Source organism: Paroedura picta, chromosome 8, assembly GCF_049243985.1.
Source record: "Paroedura picta isolate Pp20150507F chromosome 8, Ppicta_v3.0, whole genome shotgun sequence".
Taxonomy (NCBI): domain Eukaryota; kingdom Metazoa; phylum Chordata; class Lepidosauria; order Squamata; family Gekkonidae; genus Paroedura; species Paroedura picta.
In genome coordinates, this window is record NC_135376.1 from 4,042,564 (window position 1) to 4,061,717 (window position 19,154).

A 19,154-nucleotide genomic window follows, 5' to 3' on the forward strand; every position below is an offset into this window, starting at 1 on the left:
AAGTAAATGGGGGTATTACTATTGGTTATGCTGAATAAATTATTTAAATCTTTAAAAAATTATTCAACCATCCTTCAAAAACCATATGCCAGCGGCTTTGTATGAAAAGGAAAACAGAAGCGGCAAGCCTCGATCCGGGTCAGAGCCTGGGCGTTTTCGGCCCTGACCCCTGCCTGGTGGAATGATCTCCTGGAAGAGCTCCCGGACCTGCTGGAGGAAATGCAATTCCGCAGAGCCTGTAAGACAGAGCTCTTCCGCCAGGCAAGGGGGACACCTTGGGCCAGGGGTAGTCAAACTGCGGCCCTCCAGATGTCCACGGACTACAATTCCCAAGAGCCCCTGCCAGCGAATGCTGGCAGGGGCTCTTGGGACTTGTAGTCCGTGGACATCTGGAGGGCCGCAGTTTGACTACCCCTGCCTTGGGCCCTTCTTCTGACATCCTCCAGTTTAGGCGGCATCTTCATCTACCTGGGAATGACAGCCAGGGTTGGGAGTGGGGATTGTATGGGAGTGGAAAGGACGGGGGAAGGGGGGATTTATGTAATGTTTTTAGTATATTTTCTTTGGTTAATCACTTTAATGTTGTGTTTCAATTTGTTGTCAGCCGCTGCAAGCTCGCTGGCCAAAAGCAACAGCCTATAAATATAAACAAACAAACAAACAAACAAACAAAACATCACCAACCAGTTACTAAAACAGACCACGAGAGGGGACAAAGACAACTTTGGCTATCGAAAGTCCAGACTCCGGAAATTTAATGGCTCTCTAAGCGCGAATCCAAGTTGTTCAGAATTACATGGCTGCCCTCTGAACCGATTGTCTCGAGGGGGACAGCTCTGTCCCGCCTGCAGACCCGCGTCATGCTGGGAGATCTCCAGGCCTCACCTGGAGGTTGCCAACCCTCCTCCCTCCCTGCTGTGACACCTGACCGAGGCATCCTTCACAGGGGCTCCTTTTGCACTCTTGTTTACTGCAAGCCGAGCAGCTCATTCCCTCCTGGCACTGGGGGGGGGGGTGTATGTAGGGAAGGAAGGGATAGAGTTGCCACCTCTTGTCTCCCGGACAGGCTGCTATTTTGTCCCTTCCCCCCACCCCAGGCCAAACACCTGCCGCTGTCCATTGGCATTCCGGCCTCAGAGCCTCCGCGTGGACTTCCGTCCATTTTTCGGCAGAGACGCTCTGAGACGGAGGGCAGGGACGCGGCTCCAGCGACGTGGGGGCCGACATGTGGTTCACCCTGATCTGGGCCTTCGCCCTCCCAGGTAAGGATGCGGCTCGATTCTCTGAGCACCTGCGGGGACTCACAGGGGAGAAAAGCCCAGCAGTCGCTCCCTGCCAAGAGCAGAGCTGAACGTGGACTGCAAGTCCCACTCCCAAATTCCTGAGGCTTGAATCCCCATCGCCTTGGAAACTCCCTCCTCTGATTTGAGCATTTATTGTCAAATGCAAGGCGAGCAGGGTGCTGCAGGCGTTCCGCATTTACTCGGAGGCCCTCTTTTCTCCGGCACGAAAACGGAAACCGCAGCTGAGCCGGGGGTTGCTGCAGGCGGTCGCCCTGTTGGTCAGGAGCAGCAGAACAAAGTTTGAGTCCAAGCTTGTCTCTTGAAAAAAAAAACCCTCTGTTGCTCTTCGAGGTGACGCTGGAATCAGACTTGGGTCTGCGAGAAAAATCGCGGCAGGGCCAGAACTTCCACGTATCGCCGCTCGATTCTTCGGGTCTCTTGCATCAGGGCACCACGCCGGTCTGAAACGTCGGGAGAAAGCTTGAGTTTGGTGGTGTCGTTCAGACCGATCGAGTTTAATTCGAGGGAGAAGCTTTGTGCCGAGACTCAAGAGAAAGGAAAGAGTCCGGTTTGGGCGTTGACATCAGGAATCTTTTGGGATTCCACCTTTTCTGCTCAGCAGCAAAAAGGGGGTGGGGGCTCATCATGGGATGTGTCAATGCCCACTGTGACTGGTGGGGCACGCCGGCATCTTGGTCGTGCCGAAGAATATTGATGCAACTGCAGCAGCTGTGCCATGGATCCAATAAGGTGCACTTGCCTGGAGTGTATTTATTTATGTGTATCCACGAAAGCCCTCCCAGGGTTCATCAGAGCAGGTACAATGGGAACCCCGAAGGCCCCTGGCCCGAATTGCCAGTTCTGAGTTGAGAAATCCCTGGAGGGTGGGGAAGGATGTTAGTAGGGTACAATTCTGTGTAATCCACTCTCCCAAACAGCTGTCTTCTCCCTATCAACCCATATTAATTACTTCCAAAACATTCTCTTCTTAACAGCTTTGTCCACGCCTTGCAAACAGAGGGTGGGGGCTCCCCTGATGCAGTCCACCCGTCTCCTGTTGAGTCTTCCTCTTTTCCCGCTGCCTTTGACTTCTCCTAGCATTATTGTCTTTGCCTATGAATTAACATCCCCCAAAACACCCTTATCGCCACCAGCCTGGCTCAGGTCTTGCAAATGGAGGGCCCTTGGGGCATCCTTCAGGGAGACCCTCCATCCCCTTTTCCTGCCGCCTTCTGCTTCTCCTAGTAGTCCAGGTGAAGGAGTCCACCTGGTCTTCGACCATCTGTCACGAACCGTAGGCTGGTCCGGCTGGCCAGAAGGGACCCCCGCGTGGAGAACTGCTCCAAAGACTGTGGTGCAAAGAAGCCAGTTTCTATTGAAGGCATAGCAGGACAAAGCATGGCAGGAAGAGGGACATTGACAGAGACAAGCACAGATGGCCCCCTAGGGTCTATATATAGGAGGGATAGTTTAAGCGGGAGATATAGTTCCCATAGAGGAGGCTTTTGATCTAAAAGGCGAGAATTCCAGAGACATCCAGTCTGCTTTCTCTGCCATTCCTGGCATGAAATTTCCAACCCTTACTATGTGAACCAAGGATGAGGACAGGGCCTAGTCTGCATACAGTAGATAATGCACTTTCAATGTGCTTTCGCGGCTGGATTTTCCTGTGCGGAACAGGAAAATCTACTTCTAAAGTGCATTGAAAGTGCATTATCTCTTGTGTGCAGACTAGGCCTAGATAAGGGAGAGCTCTTTGCAGCGGGGGAGAGAGTCTCTACAGGTCATAAACCGTGGGATGGAGAAGGAAGGTACAGAAAAATGAAAGGAATGTAGGGCTTAGGGAGGGTTGAAGGACCTCCAGGCTCGTTAAACCTCTAAGTCAGGGGTAGTCAAACTGCGGCCCTCCAGATGTCCATGGACTACAATTCCCAGGAGCCCCTGCCAGCATGCTGGCAGGGGCTCCTGGGAATTGTAGTCCATGGACATCTGGAGGGCCGCAGTTTGACTACCCCTGCTCTAAGTTAACACTCCCGAGGAGACTGGCAGGGTGATTGACACCTGTAGCATCACTGAATTCTGCCTCTTATGAGACAGTCATCCCAGGAACTTAAATCTGCTGTGTTATCTACTGATTGATTTCCCATCTCTGGGATGAGCAATTCCTGGAGCTTAGGGGGATGGAGCCTGGGGAGGGAAGGGCTTGGGGGGCGGGTGGGGGGGACCTCAGGGGGGTACAGTGCCATAGAGTCCAACCTCCAGAGTGGCCATTTTCTCCAAGGGAAATGATCTCTGTGGGCTGAAGATCCATTGTAATTATGAGAGACCTCAAGCAGCACTGCTTTTTCTCCATCCCCTTGGCTGCTCTAGTGGCAGCTGCCCCTAATCTTCGGAACTCCCTGCCACTGGGTTTGCATTGCTCTTCCTTGCTGCCCGCCTTCTAGCATCAGCTGAACGGGACTGAAACAACACAACAACAACAGCAACAACAAAACCCCTCACAGGGTCTTTTTAATCAAGTTCACGTTGGAGAAATAATTTCTTGGCTACAGAGATCTGTTCCTCTGGAGAAAATGGCTCTGGGGGGCGACATAATCTGCTGAAGATACTCCCCTCCCCAAATCTGGCCCTCCCCAGGCTCCATTCCCCAAATCTCCAAGAATCTTCCAATCCAAAGTTGGCAATTCCACCCTGCCTCCTCGCACCCTCAGCTCCGTCTTGTCTCCTGACCTCTCCAGGCATCCTGGCCGCAAACATGGAGGAGACCCTCATTAAGCATCTCTTCGAGGAGAGAGGCTACAACAAGGACCTGCGGCCGGTGGCCTCCAGGGACGAGAGCCTCACCATCTACCTGGCGCTGACCCTCTCCAACTTGGTGTCCTTGGTGAGTTCTCGGACGGGCCGAAAAGGGTCCCTCAGCCCTCACGGGGTGGGCCTCGCGCAGGCCCCAAAGAAAGGCCGCCGACCTCTGGTGAATCACCAGCCAAATACAGCTACCGTGCAGGTGCTTCCTGATGCCCTGTTACAAACTCTAGATTTGCTTCCATTTTGGGGGGGGGATGAAAAACGTATTTCAGGACAGCGGTATCCGTTTCACAATCAAAGCTCCGTATTTGAATATAAATCCTGATCCACTGGTACAAGGTCAGACAAGCCAGCACAGTGAATGCCGCATTTTCAAAACGTTCTTCATCAGCAAGAGCAGTTTCCAAATTCAAAACATTCTTGCAGACGTGTGCGGCATGTTATAGAGATTTGGGTCGGACAGAGAAATGTCGGAGGTATTTGGGGTTGTTCCCTATGAAGAGTTCTGTATTTGCAGTTGGACATTACTATTCCTGATGAAGAACATTTCAGATCAGAGCAGCGTTAACCACTGGCTTGTCTGATATTGTAGCCCTGTATCAGTATTATGTTCAAGGTAGGGACCAAGCCTGTTGCATTCAGGAATACAACAGGTGCTAGATTTGGGGTGGGTGGGGGTGGAATAATTCTGCATATGGCCTCTCCCTCCCCCCAGGACCTGGAAAGGCTTCAGGCAGCTGTTAGAGAATTCACCGGCAGGGGTAGCTCTCACACGGAAGGGATCTGCAGCCTCTGAGCCTCGGAGGGATGTGGAAGGAGGAGGGGGTGGTCAGGGGTGGGGGACGGAAGGTGATTGGCTGGCCGCTGGACAGACAGGCAAGCCAGTTGGAGGAGGAGGCACTCAGGGGCGGGACAACGGCCCTGAGTGGGTGTTAACCGCTGAGTGGCACTTAAGACATGAGACTAGCTCCTCCTCCAAGGCCTTACCAGAAATATTATGTGGAACAGATACACTGTATTGATTGTTAAACAGATACCACTGTTTTGGAAAACTGTACATCGTGTCTCACTTCATGGCCAACCAGTTCCTCTGAACAGGGCAGAGAGGCCGAGGCCTTCCTAGGAACCTCAGAAGAGCCTTGCTGGATCAGACCAGGGGTCCCTCCAGTCCAACATCCTGTCTCACTTAGTGGCTAACCAGTTCCTCTGGAGGGCCAACAACACAGCATGGAGGCCAAGGCCTTTCCCTGATGTTGCCTCCTGGTTCTGGGATTCCGAGGCTTAGTGCCCCTGAATGTGGAGGTTCCCCTTAGAATCCATGGCTAGTAGCCACTGATAAGATTGATCCTCCACAAATGTATTGAATCCCCTTTTCAAGCTGTCCATTCCCGTGGGCATCACTAGATAACCATCTGCTTCAGATTGTCGACCACCTTATAGTCCCCATTCTTACATCACATGAGTGCCTTTAAATATTAGACCACTGAAGAAGTCCCCAAGGGGGGTTGAAACGTGTTTGATTACCTGGTCTTTTATCCATGCGTCAAAAGGTTTCGGATTGGTGCAACAGTGCGTGATAGACCTTGATGTTTTTAAGTTTTATGCGTGCACGTGTATTGAAATAAATATTTGCATTTTACTATTTCATACTTACTCGGCTGCTGCTCAACCTTTCAGGTTCCTAGGCAGCACGGTGTGTGCAGTCACATAATGGCCGCTAACCCTGCTGCTGCAGGAGCCAGCCACAAAATGGCCGCCATGACTGTCCGTCATTCCCACGGGGAAGAAGCTGAGTTGGTGGCTGCTTCTGTAGCAACATTGCTACAGATCTTCACTGCCAATCAAGTCTTCAGTGCCCAATCAGGAGTCTTGCTGGGCAAAAGCCTCTGCTGGCCCTGCCCATTTCTAAAAACGCTTGACCCTCCAGGGCAGGTATTAAGGGCCACTGTCAATCCCATATTGATGACATTTCTCCAGGCGATAAATCTTCTCTAACAGCCCGTGCACCGAATACCGTAAGACGAACATGGGACTGCTGATCTTTCCCATCCCATGTGTTTCCACGCTGGTTTCTGAGATTCTGAATTTAATCGGCTGCCTTTCTATTCTGTTCCAGAAAGAGGCGGATGAAACGCTGACCAGCTGTGTATGGATTGAACACGTGAGTAAAACCGTCCGCCTCTTAGGGCAACTTTGACTTAGTCATCCGTTTTTCAATAGCAGGGGGTGATAAAGTAGTATTAAAAAAATAAAGCTCAAAAGGCTGAAAGAAGTTTCTCGCTCCTAAATTTTGGGGGCTGGCTACTAGAGCCAAAGAAAATCAAGGCCCTGGGTTAGAGAATCAGACTGAGAGCTGGGAGACCCAGGTTCAAATGCCAACACTGTCACAAAAACAGAATGACTTTCAGCAAGTGTAGCTCAGTTTACCTGCTGTTGAGCCAGGTTGGGAGAGCGGTTAGGAGTGGCAGCTTCTAATCTGGCGAGCTGGGCTTGATTACCCACTCCTGCATCCAGCCGGGTGACCTTGGGCCAGTCACAGTCCTGTTAGAGCTCTTCTCACAGAGAAGTTTTTTCAGAACTCTCTCAAGTCTACCTACCTCACAGGGTGTTTGTATAAAAAAACCTCTTCTGCTTCTACTTCTTTTCCTCCATATGCAGGGTGACCTTGGGCCAGTCACAGTTCTCTCAGAGCTCTCTAAGCCCCACCTATCTCACAGAGTGTCTATTGTGGGGAGAGGAAGGGAAGGCGATTTGTAAGTTGCTTTGAAATGCCTTTGGGCAGAGAAAAGTGGGGTATAAAAACCCAGCTCTTGTCTTTTTCTTCACCCCTACTAGATGATGGTTGTGAGGATAAAAGGAGGTGGTTGTGAGGCTAAAATGGAAACGGGAGAGGCATCTGATCCCCTCCCTCCTCCCAGGTTTGCTGAAGGAAGGGGAGGGACAGAGAGATGGCAGGTGACATAAAATCTGGGCTGGCCTCTCTTTGGCTATCCACAGGGGTGGACTGACTACAGGCTGCAGTGGAACAAGACCGAATTTGGAGGCATCGATATCCTGCGCCTCCCGGCAGACATGTTGTGGGTGCCTCAAATTGTCTTGGAGAACAAGTGAGTCCCAGCCAATGCCACTTCCTAGAGGGGCCAATGTTTCTCTTTTGCCAGACCCTGCTCCTTATGTCATTAACAGTGTTGGATCCTTTGCTTTAGGATGCTTTAGGATGCTTTGGGCTGATCCTGCGTTGAGCAGGGGGTTGGACTAGATGGCCTGTGTGGCCCCTTCCCACTCTAGGATTCTAGGAGTCTATGATTCTATCTGCAGACGGTAGTTTCTCCGTGGAGGCCAGGCTGCTCCCTGGGAGCAATGGGGCCCTGGGAACTTTTCCCAGTTAAATCGAAGGTCCAGTTTGCTCAGTGTCTATAAGGAGAAAAATATCCAGACTGAACTAGGCCTTGGAGGGTGAAGATTCTCTGGGCTAAGTGCAGTCCTGGAATGCATCAGCAGAGGCATCCCATCAAAATTGCAAAATTTCCTAGTCCTGCTGTATATCGTATTGGCCAGACTGTACCTGGAGTCCTGTGTGCAGTTCTGGAAGCCTCACCTCAGAAAGAAGGTGCAGAGGAGAGGGAAGAGGAGAATCCAGGGCCTGGGGGACCCCCTGTGAGGAAAGGCTGAGAGACTGGGGAATGTTCATCCTGGAGAACAGGAGGCTGAGAGGGGACAGGATGGCTGCCTTTAAGTATTTGAAAGGTTGCCATTTGCAGGGAAAGGTTCTTGTTGGCAGCAGAGGACAAGACTTGCAATAATGGGTTTAAACTACATGTAGAATGGTACCAGCTAGATATTAGGGGGAAGAATATTGACAGTCTGAGTAGCTCAGCAGCGGAAGGGGCTGCCTGAGGAGGTGGGGAGCTCCCCCTCACTGGCGGTCTTCAAGCAGCGGCTGGACAGATCCTTCTCCTGGATGCTGGAGGCTGAACCTGCCCTGAGCAGGGGGTGGGACTAGATAGCCTGCATGGCCCCTTCCCACTCTGGGATTCTATGAGTCTAGTTCAGCAGTGGAAGGGGCTGCATGAAGAGGTGGGGAGCTCCCCCTCACTGGTGGTCTTTAAGCAGCGGCTGATCCTTTTCCTGGATGCTGGAGGCTGAACCTGCCCTGAGCAGGGGGTGGGACTAGATAGCCTGCATGGCCCCTTCCCACTCTGGGATTCTATGAGTCTAGTTCAGCAGGGGAATGGGCTGCCTCAGGAGGTGGGGAGCTCCCCCTCACTGGTGGTCTTTAAGCAGCGGCTGATCCTTTTCCTGGATGCTTGAAGCTGATCCTGCACTGAGCAGGGGGTGGGACTAGATGGACTGTATGTACCCTTCCAACTCTATGATTCTATCATTCCTAACTAATTCATATAAAGGCAAGATTCTCTGGGCTGAACTAGGCCTTATATAGATGAGCTGAACTAAGCCCTCTAAAATTGGGGATTGGGGATTGGGGATGGAGGGGGGGCTCCGACATATTGCTGGGTTGTTGGTTTCTGTATCGGTAGTTCTTGTCCATTTTAATGGGTACACCTGTAACCTGCAACGAGCCTGCTTGGTAGTGGTGGGTGACAAACAACAACAATGACGACGACAACAATAAGAATAACAATATACTCTGGGCTGAAATAGGTCCTATAAGTGTGAGATTCTCCAGGCTGAAACGGGCCCTATAAATATAAGCATGCCTGGGTTGAACATGGCTCACTCCTTGCCAGTGTGTTCTTGTCTCCCTCTGCAGCAATGATGGTGAATTCCAAATCACCTACAGCTGCAACACTCTGGTCTACGACACGGGCTACGTGTTCTGGCTCCCACCCGCCATCTTCCGAAGTGCCTGCCCCATCAACGTCAACTTCTTTCCCTTCGACTGGCAAAACTGCACCTTGAGGTTCAGGTGAGGAATTGCCACCTGCCCTGTCTTCTTATCTAATGCTTGGGGGGGGGCATCTCTCCACACATAGAGATTCCAGCAGGGCAAAGATCACAGGAGGGTAATCTCTACTTTTATTTGTCCTTTCCTGAGGATTTTCTGCATTCTTATTCCTTCACATCACCCACTCTTCAGAATCTCAGGCAGAGTTGTTTCCCACCCCTTCTTCCTAACTGGAGATGCCGGGGATCGAACCTGGGGCCTTCTGCGTGCTGGGCAGGTGCTGTGCCAGTGAGCCACAGCCCCTTCCCAGAAGACGGACAGTTACCAGTCTTCCCGGAAGTGGTTTTGGGGCTGGCGCTCACCGAATTTTTCCCTCCCCTTTTGCAGCTCGCTGATGTACAACGCGAAAGAGATCTCCTTGGAGCTCATGATGAAGAAAGATGACGAGACCAAGAAAAATTACGTGGTGGAATGGATCATCATTGACCCCGAGGGCTTCACAGGTATCTCTCCCTGCGGCATGGAACGTGGAGGAGCGGGGAATCTGGCTGCATGCGGAGGAGCAGGGAATCAAGCCCGGCTCACCAGATTAGAAGGGGCCGCTTTTGACCAATACACGTCCCTGCAAAGGGTCTTCAGCAGGCTACAATGGGAGAGTCTGCCCTTCAAACATCGTCTTGAAGGGAAGGGACCTCGGTCATGTGGTGGTCAGTTGTAATTCCCAGAAATCTCCAGGCCCCTCTTGGAGACTGCAAAACACCAGGGGGTTCCACAGTGTGGGTCGAAATAACACAGACCTTCTCAACCAGCGGTTCATGAAACAGCAGGGCTTCTTGACAGCCCTGGAAGGGCTCCCCAAATGGGGGAGAGTAAATTAATTTATATATATATATTTTAAAATTGTTAAACATTTATCAGGTGATATGACCATATATGGTCATGTCGACTCCTGCTCCCTAAATGGCCAATACTGAACATAAAGGAAAAGAAATAATAATAATAATAATAATTATTATTATTATTATTATTATTATTATTATATTATATTATATTATATATTATAATTATAATTAATAATAATTATTATTATTATATAATATATTCTATAAATATATAATAATAATGATAATGGTAACAATAATAATAATAATTATTATTATTATTAAGGTCAGTCACTTTGAAAAACTTAAGCCATCAGAACGAGGTGCCAGGTATTCAATAAACCCATTTTCCCAATCTTCTTCATTGATTGCTTGCTGTTCTGGAATACAAATATCATTCCCCATCAAATACTGTTTTATGTCTAAGGCATAAAAAGATTATAATCAACAGTAAGCCGTTTAAGCAATTTAAAGTGTACCTTTAAAAAAATTTGTTGCACATTTATCGGTTGATATGACCATATGGGCCTGGAGGGGGTGGGGAGGGGAGGGGTCCCAGGTGGGCGTGTCCACAGCTCTGCTTCCCACTTTTGTTTAATAGTTGGCTTCCCACCCATATTCTCCACCATCGGCTCACTTCTGAGGTTTCTCGAAGCCTTAAACCAGGGGTGGTCAAACTGCGGCCCTCCAGATGTCCGTGGACTACAATTCCAGGGAATTGTAGTCCATGGACATCTGGAGGGCCGCAGTTTGACTGCCCCTGCCTTAAACTATGTTTTAAGGGTTTCTCAATGATAAAAAAGTCGATAAAGGCTGCAATAGACGAAGAATCACGGTGCTAGAGAGGCCTGTAGAATCAATCCATATATACTCCACACACACGATCTTTTAAAACAAAAATATTATATTAAAAAATTTTTGGGGAGGAGTTTTAGTCACAAGGCACAGAAAGTGATTATGAATGACGTTTTGCCTTAAGAGGAAAGGGAAGGTGATTGTAAGCCGCTTTGAGACTCCTTCAGGAAGAGAAAAGCGGCATATAAGAACCAACTCTTCTTCTTTAGTAATCTCAGGGCTCTCTCAGCCTCACCCACCTCACAGGGTGTCTGTTGTGGGGAGAGGAAAGGGAAGGCGACTGTAAGCCACTGTGAGACTCCTTCGGGTAGAGAAAAGCGGCATATAAGAACCAACTCTTCTTCTTCTTCTTCTTCAACGCTGCGCTGTCATGCACACAAAGATGTGGTACGCTTTGTTTTGCCAGGCTTCTGCGTCTTCTGTGGACTCGAGGAACTACTGTGATATTTTTATGTCTTTATTTTTCAGTTTATACCCCGCCTCTCTCAGCGTGCTGGCTTGGGGCTGTCTCTGATACTTATATGCCTGTTTATAAAACACACATTTATATACATGTTTCTAAAACATTCATAATGAATACTACAAATATAAAATATTAAATCCATACAATCTTAAAGACAACCATTCCAGCTGTTTTGCTAATTGGTTGATTAGGAGTGTTCAATCCTTGCTTTCGGTGGGGAGGGAGGATATTGTAAAGGGAGCCCAGCTGATGATGATGTTCATTGGCCCAACCAAATGCCTTGTGGAAGAGGTCTGTTTTACAGGCCCTGCGGAGCTGACCTTACTCTATCAGGGCCCTTGGCTCCTCTGGGAGCTCATTCCACAGGGGCCAGGACTGAAAAGGCCCTGGCCCTGGTTGAAGCCAGATCTTTTAGACCAGGGAAGACCAGTTTGTGATGTGAAGTCCTTCCTTCTGGGTACCAGTGAGACATTGTTCCTGTCTGGGGGCAACCAATGTTTTACGACACAGTCTTTGGAACTGAAATTGTATTTTATCATTCTTCACATAGTTTATTGTGACAGTCCTTGAGTCCGCTGATTGGTATTGCTAAATTGCTCTCTGGGAGAACGTATTCAGAGAGGCAGTGCCTCAGATAATGAACATACGACAGAGGGTCAGTTGTAGAGCTACGAAGACAACCTGCTCACGCTGCCTCACTCCCACAATTTTCTCTGTCTCCCCCTTTCTCTGTCTCCCTTTCTCTCTGTCTCCCCTTCTCTGTCTCTGTCTCTGTCTCTCTCTTTCTCTCTCCTTCCCAGAGAACGGCGAATGGGAGATCGTCCACCGGCCTGCCCGCAAAAACATTGACCCGAACTTCCCTCCTGAGAGCAACAAGCACCAGGACATCACGTTCTACCTCATCATCAAGCGCAAGCCCCTCTTCTACATCATCAACATCGTCACGCCCTGCGTCCTCATTGCCTTCATGACCATCCTGGTCTTTTACCTGCCGGCCGACAGTGAGCAAAACGGCTTCCCTGCTGCTCCCGGAAGCACCGCACCCCCTTTACCTTCCATTCCCCTGTCTGTCAGGCCCAAACGGCAGATTCGGGTTTTTGCCAAGTTGGTTTCTTGTGGCTATGCAGGTGGCCTGTTGCCATGCAGGTGACCCACCCCCACGCAGGTGACTCGTGGCCACACAGATGACCCACGGCCACATGGGGAGACTGTGGCCACATGGGTGACCCATGGCCACACTGTTGACCCATGGCCACATGGGTGACCTACAGCCACACAACAGGTGACCCATGGCCACACCGATAAACTGTGGCCACATAGGTGACCCGCATCCACACACGTGATCCATGGCCACATGGGTGCCCCACGGCCACACAGGCTACCTACAGCCATGCAGGTGACCCATGGCCTCACAGCAGCCATGGAGAACAGCTTTAAAAATAATAGAGCTCAGATGAGCTTGGAAAGTCGCTGCACGCGGGGAAAGACGGAAAGGCAAACTCCAGCCTTTCCTCCCAAGTTGTTTTCTGGGGCGTAAACACCGGGAGAGGGCACAGGATACTCAAGATACTCAAGATACCCAAGAATTCCAGGGGATCCCCAGGTCCCACTGGAGGCTGGCATCCCTAAACAACTCAGAGGTGGCCAGCTTACCAAAGGCTAATACCCACCTGAAACTGGTCATCCACCTAATGGGTTGAATATCATGAGCAGCAGGCAGGAGTGGTTTAAGGATTCGAGGGCCCCGCAGCACCAGAGCCGGTTTAACGATTTGCAACACCCTAGCAGAGTACAACTGCAGCAGGAACAGCCAGATTGGGGGCAGAGAAGCCCTCCCCCTTTGGAAAGGGGTGTCACATCGAGCGGACTTATAGAGGGAAAGGGAGGGAAGGAAAGAGACTATGGCCCTGATCCATGGGGGAGGCACTGTGCGGGGCACCTAGAAACATGGGGCCCATAGCATGCTCTACATGGATCAAGCGGCCCTGGTGGCAGGCCAGGTTTGGCATCCTGAAAGCGTTTCTGTCCTTCTGTGCCTTCCAGGTGGGGAGAAGGTCACGCTGGCCATCTCGGTGCTGCTGGCCCAGTCCGTCTTCCTGCTGCTCATCTCGCAGCGCCTGCCGGCCACCTCCCTAGCGATCCCGCTCATCGGCAAGTGAGTCTCCCTCCGCCGGGCCTCAGCCAGCCAGCTGCCACTCTCGGGGCCGGGGCAGGGATCAAGAGCGGCCAGAACTTAGGAAACACAGAGATCTGGGAAAGGGCAGGAAAGCAAAGAGGAGAGGGGTGTTTCCAAAGGACCCAAAATGGCAGGCCTGGCAAAAAACCCAAATGCACGCATTTCTGCACCGAACGGCCCCAAATTGGACCCCGTTAGACCCCGCTTGGAAATCCTAGGGATTCCTTTGCGGCAGGGCAAGGGAGGGGCAAATTCGAGCCTGAAACGGAAGAAGTGGGTTTCAGTGCAGAAACGAGCAAAAAGGTGCAAATCTGAAGGATATCACTAGTGTGGAAACAGGCATGGAGATATTTTTTTTCCTTCTGCAAAACGACTAGAGGTCAAGGGCATCCAGTGAAACTGGTGGGCAGTAGGTTCAAGATGGAAACAAGGAAATGCTACTACACAAAGAGAGTGAGTGTAATGTGGAATTTGCTGGCAGAGGATGCCACAGTGTAGTTCAAATGGGCTTAGATAGGTTCATGATGAATAAGTGTACCAATGGCTCCTAGCCGTGGTGGCTGAGGGGAACCTCCACATTCAGAGGCAGTCAACCTCTGAATCCCTGAGCCAGGAGGCAACGTCAGGGGAAGGGGTCATCCTCTATGATCTGCTGTTGGCTGGCAAGAGAAGCTGGGTGGCCACTGTGTGAGACAGGAGGCTGGGCTTTTCTGATGTTTTATGAAGGCCTCAGTGTCTGTGTCCTGTTGTTGGTCCTCCAAAGGAACTGGTTGGTCACCGTGTAAGACAGGCGGCTGGACTAGATGACCTCTGGTCTTACCCAGCAGGTCTCTTCTGAGGTTCTTATGAAGGTCTCAGCTTCTCTGCCCTGTTATTGACCCTCCAGAAGAATTGGTTGGCCCCTGTGTGAGACAGGAGGCTGGACTAGAGGGACCCTCCCTGGTCTGATCCAGCAGGACTCATATTTATATGAAGGCCTCAGCCTCTATGCCCTGTGATTGGAGGCTGGAGGAAGGAGGCTGGACTAGAAGGACTACAGGTCTGATCCAGCAGGGTTCTTCTGATGTCCTTTAACTGGAGATGCTGGGGATTGAACCTGCAACCTCTTGCATGCCAAGGAGATGTTCTGCCACTGAGCCAGAGCCCCTCCACCACTGAAACATGTCCCTTTCCCCCCTGGCAGGTTCCTGCTCTTCGTCATGTTGCTGGTGACTGCCGTCGTGGTGGCCTGTGTGGTGGAGCTCAACATCCACTTCCGCACGCCCAGCACCCACATCCTTTCTGACTGGACCAAAGAGGTGAGCCCTGAAGGTCAGACGGAAGGGAATGGATCGAATGGGAGCCCCAGAAGAGTGGACTGGGGCAGGCTCACATGGGGAGGGCGAAAGCAGCTGTGCTGCAAGGAAGGAACACACTCAAATCTCATCTAAAGGTCTGTGGGAATTCTTGGAGATCTCCAGGTCCCACCTTGAAGCTGGCAACCCTGTCAACCACTGTGAGACAGACCTTCCCCTTAAGCCAGCCTTTCTCAGCTTTTTTACCATTGAGAAGCCCCTGAATCATTCTACAGGCTTCAAAAAACCCCAGAATTGGCGAAATTGTGTAGAATATGGCTGGAAAGCAGAGCTGTGGACACGCCCACCCGGGGACCCTCCCCTTCCCACCCCCTCCTGGCCCATCATTGGTCAATTGGAGTGGGCCTGAATCTCCAGGAGCTTCCCTATCTGGATCCAGCAAACATACACCTCTGGCCCCTGCTGGTGGCCAGCAGGGATCTGGCAACCTTACACTTCCTGGCTCTGGGATCCAGAGGTTTAGTGCCTCGGAATGTGGAGGTTCCCCACAGTCGCCAAGCCTAGAAGAAGAAGAAGAAGAGTTGGTTCTTATATGCCGCTTTTCCCTACCCGAAGGAGGCTCAAAGCGGCTTACAGTTGCCTTCCCTTTCCTCTCCCCACAACAGACACCCTGTGAGGGAGGGGAGACTGAGAGAGCCCTGAGATTACTGAAGAAGAAGAGTTGGTTCTTATATGCCGCTTTTCCCTACCCGAAGGAGGCTCAAAGCGGCTTCCATTCACCTTCCCTTTCCTCTCCCCACAACAGACACCCTGTGAGGTGGGTGAGGCTGAGAGAGCCCTGATATCACTGCTCGGTCAGAGCAGTTTTATCAGCGCCTAGTAGCTATCGATAGACTTATCCTGCATGAATCTGTCTAATCACCTGTTTATTTATTCCCGTGGCCACCAGGCGCCCACGTTGGAATCCCTCCCTATGTCAAGTGATCCCCCAGTAACCCTTTCCCTGCCCTGCAGCTGTTCCTGGAGACCCTGCCGCGCCTCTTGCGCATGTCCCAGCCGTCCGAGAGCGAGCCGGAGGCGAAGGAAGGCCTGCTGATCCGGCGCAGCAGCTCCGTCGGCTACATCATCAAGGCTGAGGAATACTTCACCGTCAAGTCCCGCAGCGAGCTCATGTTTGAGAAGCAGTCTGAGAGGCATGGGCTGGCCAGTCGAGTCACCCCTGCAAGTGAGTTTTTGGAGTGCCTCTCAACCGGCCTGGGACAGGTGGGAGGGGGAGAGGCACTCTGTTTTCCAGCAAGCTCCACCCCGTCTTGTGCTATGAGTCGCAAAGAGCCCGATAGAGCTGTTTGTCCAATTCGCCAAATTGCTATTTTGCCGAATCGCCGAATCGTCAAATCAACGAATCAGACAAATGTGATTCGGACATTTAAAGCAGAGGCCTGTGTCTATTGGGACTGGATTTGGCTGATTCAGGTACTTTTCGGCTTATCCGAACCAAATCGCACATTACACCAAATGGGACCACTGTTCTCATTGGGCGCAGACCACCTGGGAAGATCGAAGTGAGCTTTCACACATTATTTAATTTGTCTACTGCCCCTCCCAGATGGGCTCGGGGAAGTTCACAACAGTACAATCCCACACATCATTATCAAGATGACAATAACAAAAATCCAATATGAAAATACAGGTTAAAACCCCCATCCCGGCTCCCCTCGCCTGCTTAACTCCCTCCGCCTGCAACCCCAGGGTGGAGATGAAAACGGTATAAATACATAAATAGGGAGGCCATGGGGGAAAGGAATGGGGGAGAACTGTAAGCTTCAAACAGCCTTGGCTTCAACCATTGGCCAGGCAGAAGACCCTGTGGAACTTTGACATTTCCATCAGAGGTGGTTGCCTTGCTTGCCATAGCAACCCAAGTCCTAACCAGGCAGGTCCTGTTTAGCTTCCAATATCTGATGAGGTCAGGCTAGCCTGAGCCATCTAGGTCAGGGCTCTCTAGCCAGAACTTTTTGACCTTTCCTTCTTCCAAGAGCTCAGGGCTCCTGTATCCTCACAACACTTCCTGTGTTCTGAGGATACTTCCTGTATCCTCACAACAGTCCTGTTGGGTAGGTCGAGTGATGGTGACTGCCCCAAAGTACCCCCAGAGAACATTCCTGTTTCTGTAGATCTCCCAACCATGGCCTGATGCTGCAGCCCCTCTCCTCTGTCCTCTAGGACCAGACCCCCACAGTGCAGGGGACGTTCAGGAGCAGCTCTACAATGAGATGAAGCCAGCCATTGCTGGGGCCAATTTTATTGTGAAGCACACGCGGGACAAGAACGACTACAACGAGGTGGGTGGGCCTGTGAGGTGCACGGTGCGCCTTGACGGGTCTCATTTGGATTTCAGATGACGGCAACCAAAACTGACAAAGCAGCTTTGACAACGCGAGGAAAATAAAATATCCCTCCCCCCCAGACACAGACAGAAATGTTTAAATATGCAAAGAGGGTGGAGCCCCAGAATACGAGTTATACGATAGTTTTATGATGAATAGAAACAACTATGTATCGTAAGAGGAGGGAGTCCTAACTGCCTGGCTGCCTAACTGTTGCCTGCAGTCATTCTGCCTTTGTCCTGTTTGGACTGATCCTGCGTTGAGCAGGGGGTTGGACTAGATGGCCTGTATGTCCCCTTCCAGCTCTATGATTCTATGATTCTATGAGGCATACAAGCAGGAGGGGAAACCGTGTGGTTCAATTAATTTGCCGTTACAGAAGAATTCCTGTGTTCCTGTTCCTACCAGAGGTTAACATTAAACACAAAGAGACATTCTTGTCTTCAGAGACTTTGATTTAATCAAAACAAGACTAGACTCCCAGGTAAAGTCTAGTTTCGCTGTGTGACTTCTTCAGCTTTGACTCGCAGGTGATGTCTAGTTTCGTTGTGAGACTTCTTCAGCTTTGACTCGCAGGTGATGTCTAGTTTCGCTGTGTGACTTCTTCAGCTTTGACTCGCAGGTGATGTCTAGTTTCGCTGTGAGACTTCTTCAGCTTTGTAATAATAATTGCACACGACCAATAAATTCAAACAGAGCACAAGGTCTGTGTTGTGCTCTGAAGACAAGAACGTTTCTTCTTTGTCCACTGCTTCTCTATGTTTGATTCAAGACCCTTTGAGTTTGCTGCCCCGGAGGGAAGTGGGCAGCAGGAAACGAACCACCAGGCACCACCAGGTATTGGGAAGGTCAATGTGATTTGTGGCTGCCTTATCGGACATGTCCAAGGTCAAGGGAAGGTCGGAAGTCTTTAAGCCTCTTCTGATTCTGTTTCTCCCCCGTGCAGGAGAAAGACAACTGGAACCGCATTGCTCGAACAGTGGACCGCCTCTGTCTCTTCTTGATCACACCTGTCCTGAGTCTGGGCACCTTGTGGATTTTCTTGATGGGATCCTACAACTACCCTCCCCCCTTGCCTTTCGAGGGGGTGTCATTCGACTTCCGGGAAGAACACAAACACTTTGTCTAGACCTGGCTCCCCTTGCGACTTGCTGGGAGGGCCGTGGCCCCCACTCACTAACATCCTTTCATCTTCTTACCTGAGCAGGGGGCTGGGCAACGGAGGGGAGAGCAAATCTGCTCTCGCTTCCCCCAGTCACCCCCTACCTTCCAGCATGCAGGATTTCTAAATTATTTCTGTGTCTGTCTCATAACTTATGGCGTAATAAACACTGTCTTTCCCAGATAATGGCTCCCATAATATATTTACACACAGAACTGTTTTCTACTGAATCAGACCCTTGGTCCATCAAAGTTAAGTATTGCCTACTCAGGCTGGCAGCCGTTCTCCAGGGTCACATCCTCTATTGCCTGGTTTTATCTGGAGATGCCAGGGATTGAACCTGGGGCTTTCTGCATGCGAAGCAGAGCTTCCACCACTAAGCCATACCCCCACCTGCAAATATCTGGGGTCAGGGGAAGTAGGGGGATGTACAGGAGAGTAGGTTGTTAAGGCTGGCCAGCTCTGTGTTGGGAAATTCCGGCTGTTTTGGAGGGTCCAGACTGGGGATGGTGGTGTTTTTTTGGGGGGGAAGGAGTTCAGCCGTTATGGCAGGTCAGAGTCTGCCCTCCAAAGCCACCGTTTTCTCTGGGTGAGCTGATCATTATGGTCTGTAGATCAGTTGTCATTTTGAGAGAACCACAGGCCTCGTCTGGAGTAACCCCCAGTTACAATTTACATGCCTGGCTGTTCCAGAAGAGAGAGGGCTATTTCGGGAGCACCCTCTCCACACACAATTTGAAAACGCCTCTGGTGAAAGAGCTCCTTAAGTTCAAGAAAGCCTCCTGAGATGGGAGGAAGATGCTGTTCTTTCAGAAAGCTAATTCCAGGAGAAGGAGAAGGAGAAGGAGAAGGAGAAGGAGAAGGAGGAGGAGGAGGAGGAGGAGGAGGAGGAGGAGGAGGAGGAGGAGGAGGAGGGGGTGGGGGAGGAGGAGGAGGAGGAG

At 50.8% G+C, this 19,154-nt stretch overlaps 1 protein-coding gene across 1 annotated transcript; it reads left to right on the forward strand.

The window, feature by feature from the left end:
* The first annotated feature begins 1,140 nt into the window (after nt 1-1,140).
* CHRND (cholinergic receptor nicotinic delta subunit) lies at nt 1,141-18,389 on the forward strand. The gene is made up of 12 exons (XM_077348110.1): nt 1,141-1,262; nt 4,022-4,167; nt 6,205-6,249; nt 7,086-7,195; nt 8,860-9,015; nt 9,382-9,497; nt 11,994-12,194; nt 13,237-13,348; nt 14,553-14,667; nt 15,679-15,889; nt 16,888-17,006; nt 17,998-18,389. Exons 1-12 carry the CDS (start codon nt 1,226-1,228, stop codon nt 18,178-18,180), a joined length of 1,551 nt encoding a protein of 516 aa, XP_077204225.1. The 5' UTR covers nt 1,141-1,225; the 3' UTR covers nt 18,181-18,389.
* Nucleotides 18,390-19,154: the final 765 nt, after the last annotated feature.

Coding starts and splice junctions, on each gene's coding strand:
- CHRND (XM_077348110.1), top strand. CDS start 1,226: ATGTGGTTCACCCTGATCTGGGCCTTCGCCCTCCCAG. Junction 15,890..16,887: donor CAGTCGAGTCACCCCTGCAA/GTGAGTTTTTGG, acceptor TCTGTCCTCTAG/GACCAGACCCCCACAGTGCA. Junction 17,007..17,997: donor ACAAGAACGACTACAACGAG/GTGGGTGGGCCT, acceptor TCCCCCGTGCAG/GAGAAAGACAACTGGAACCG.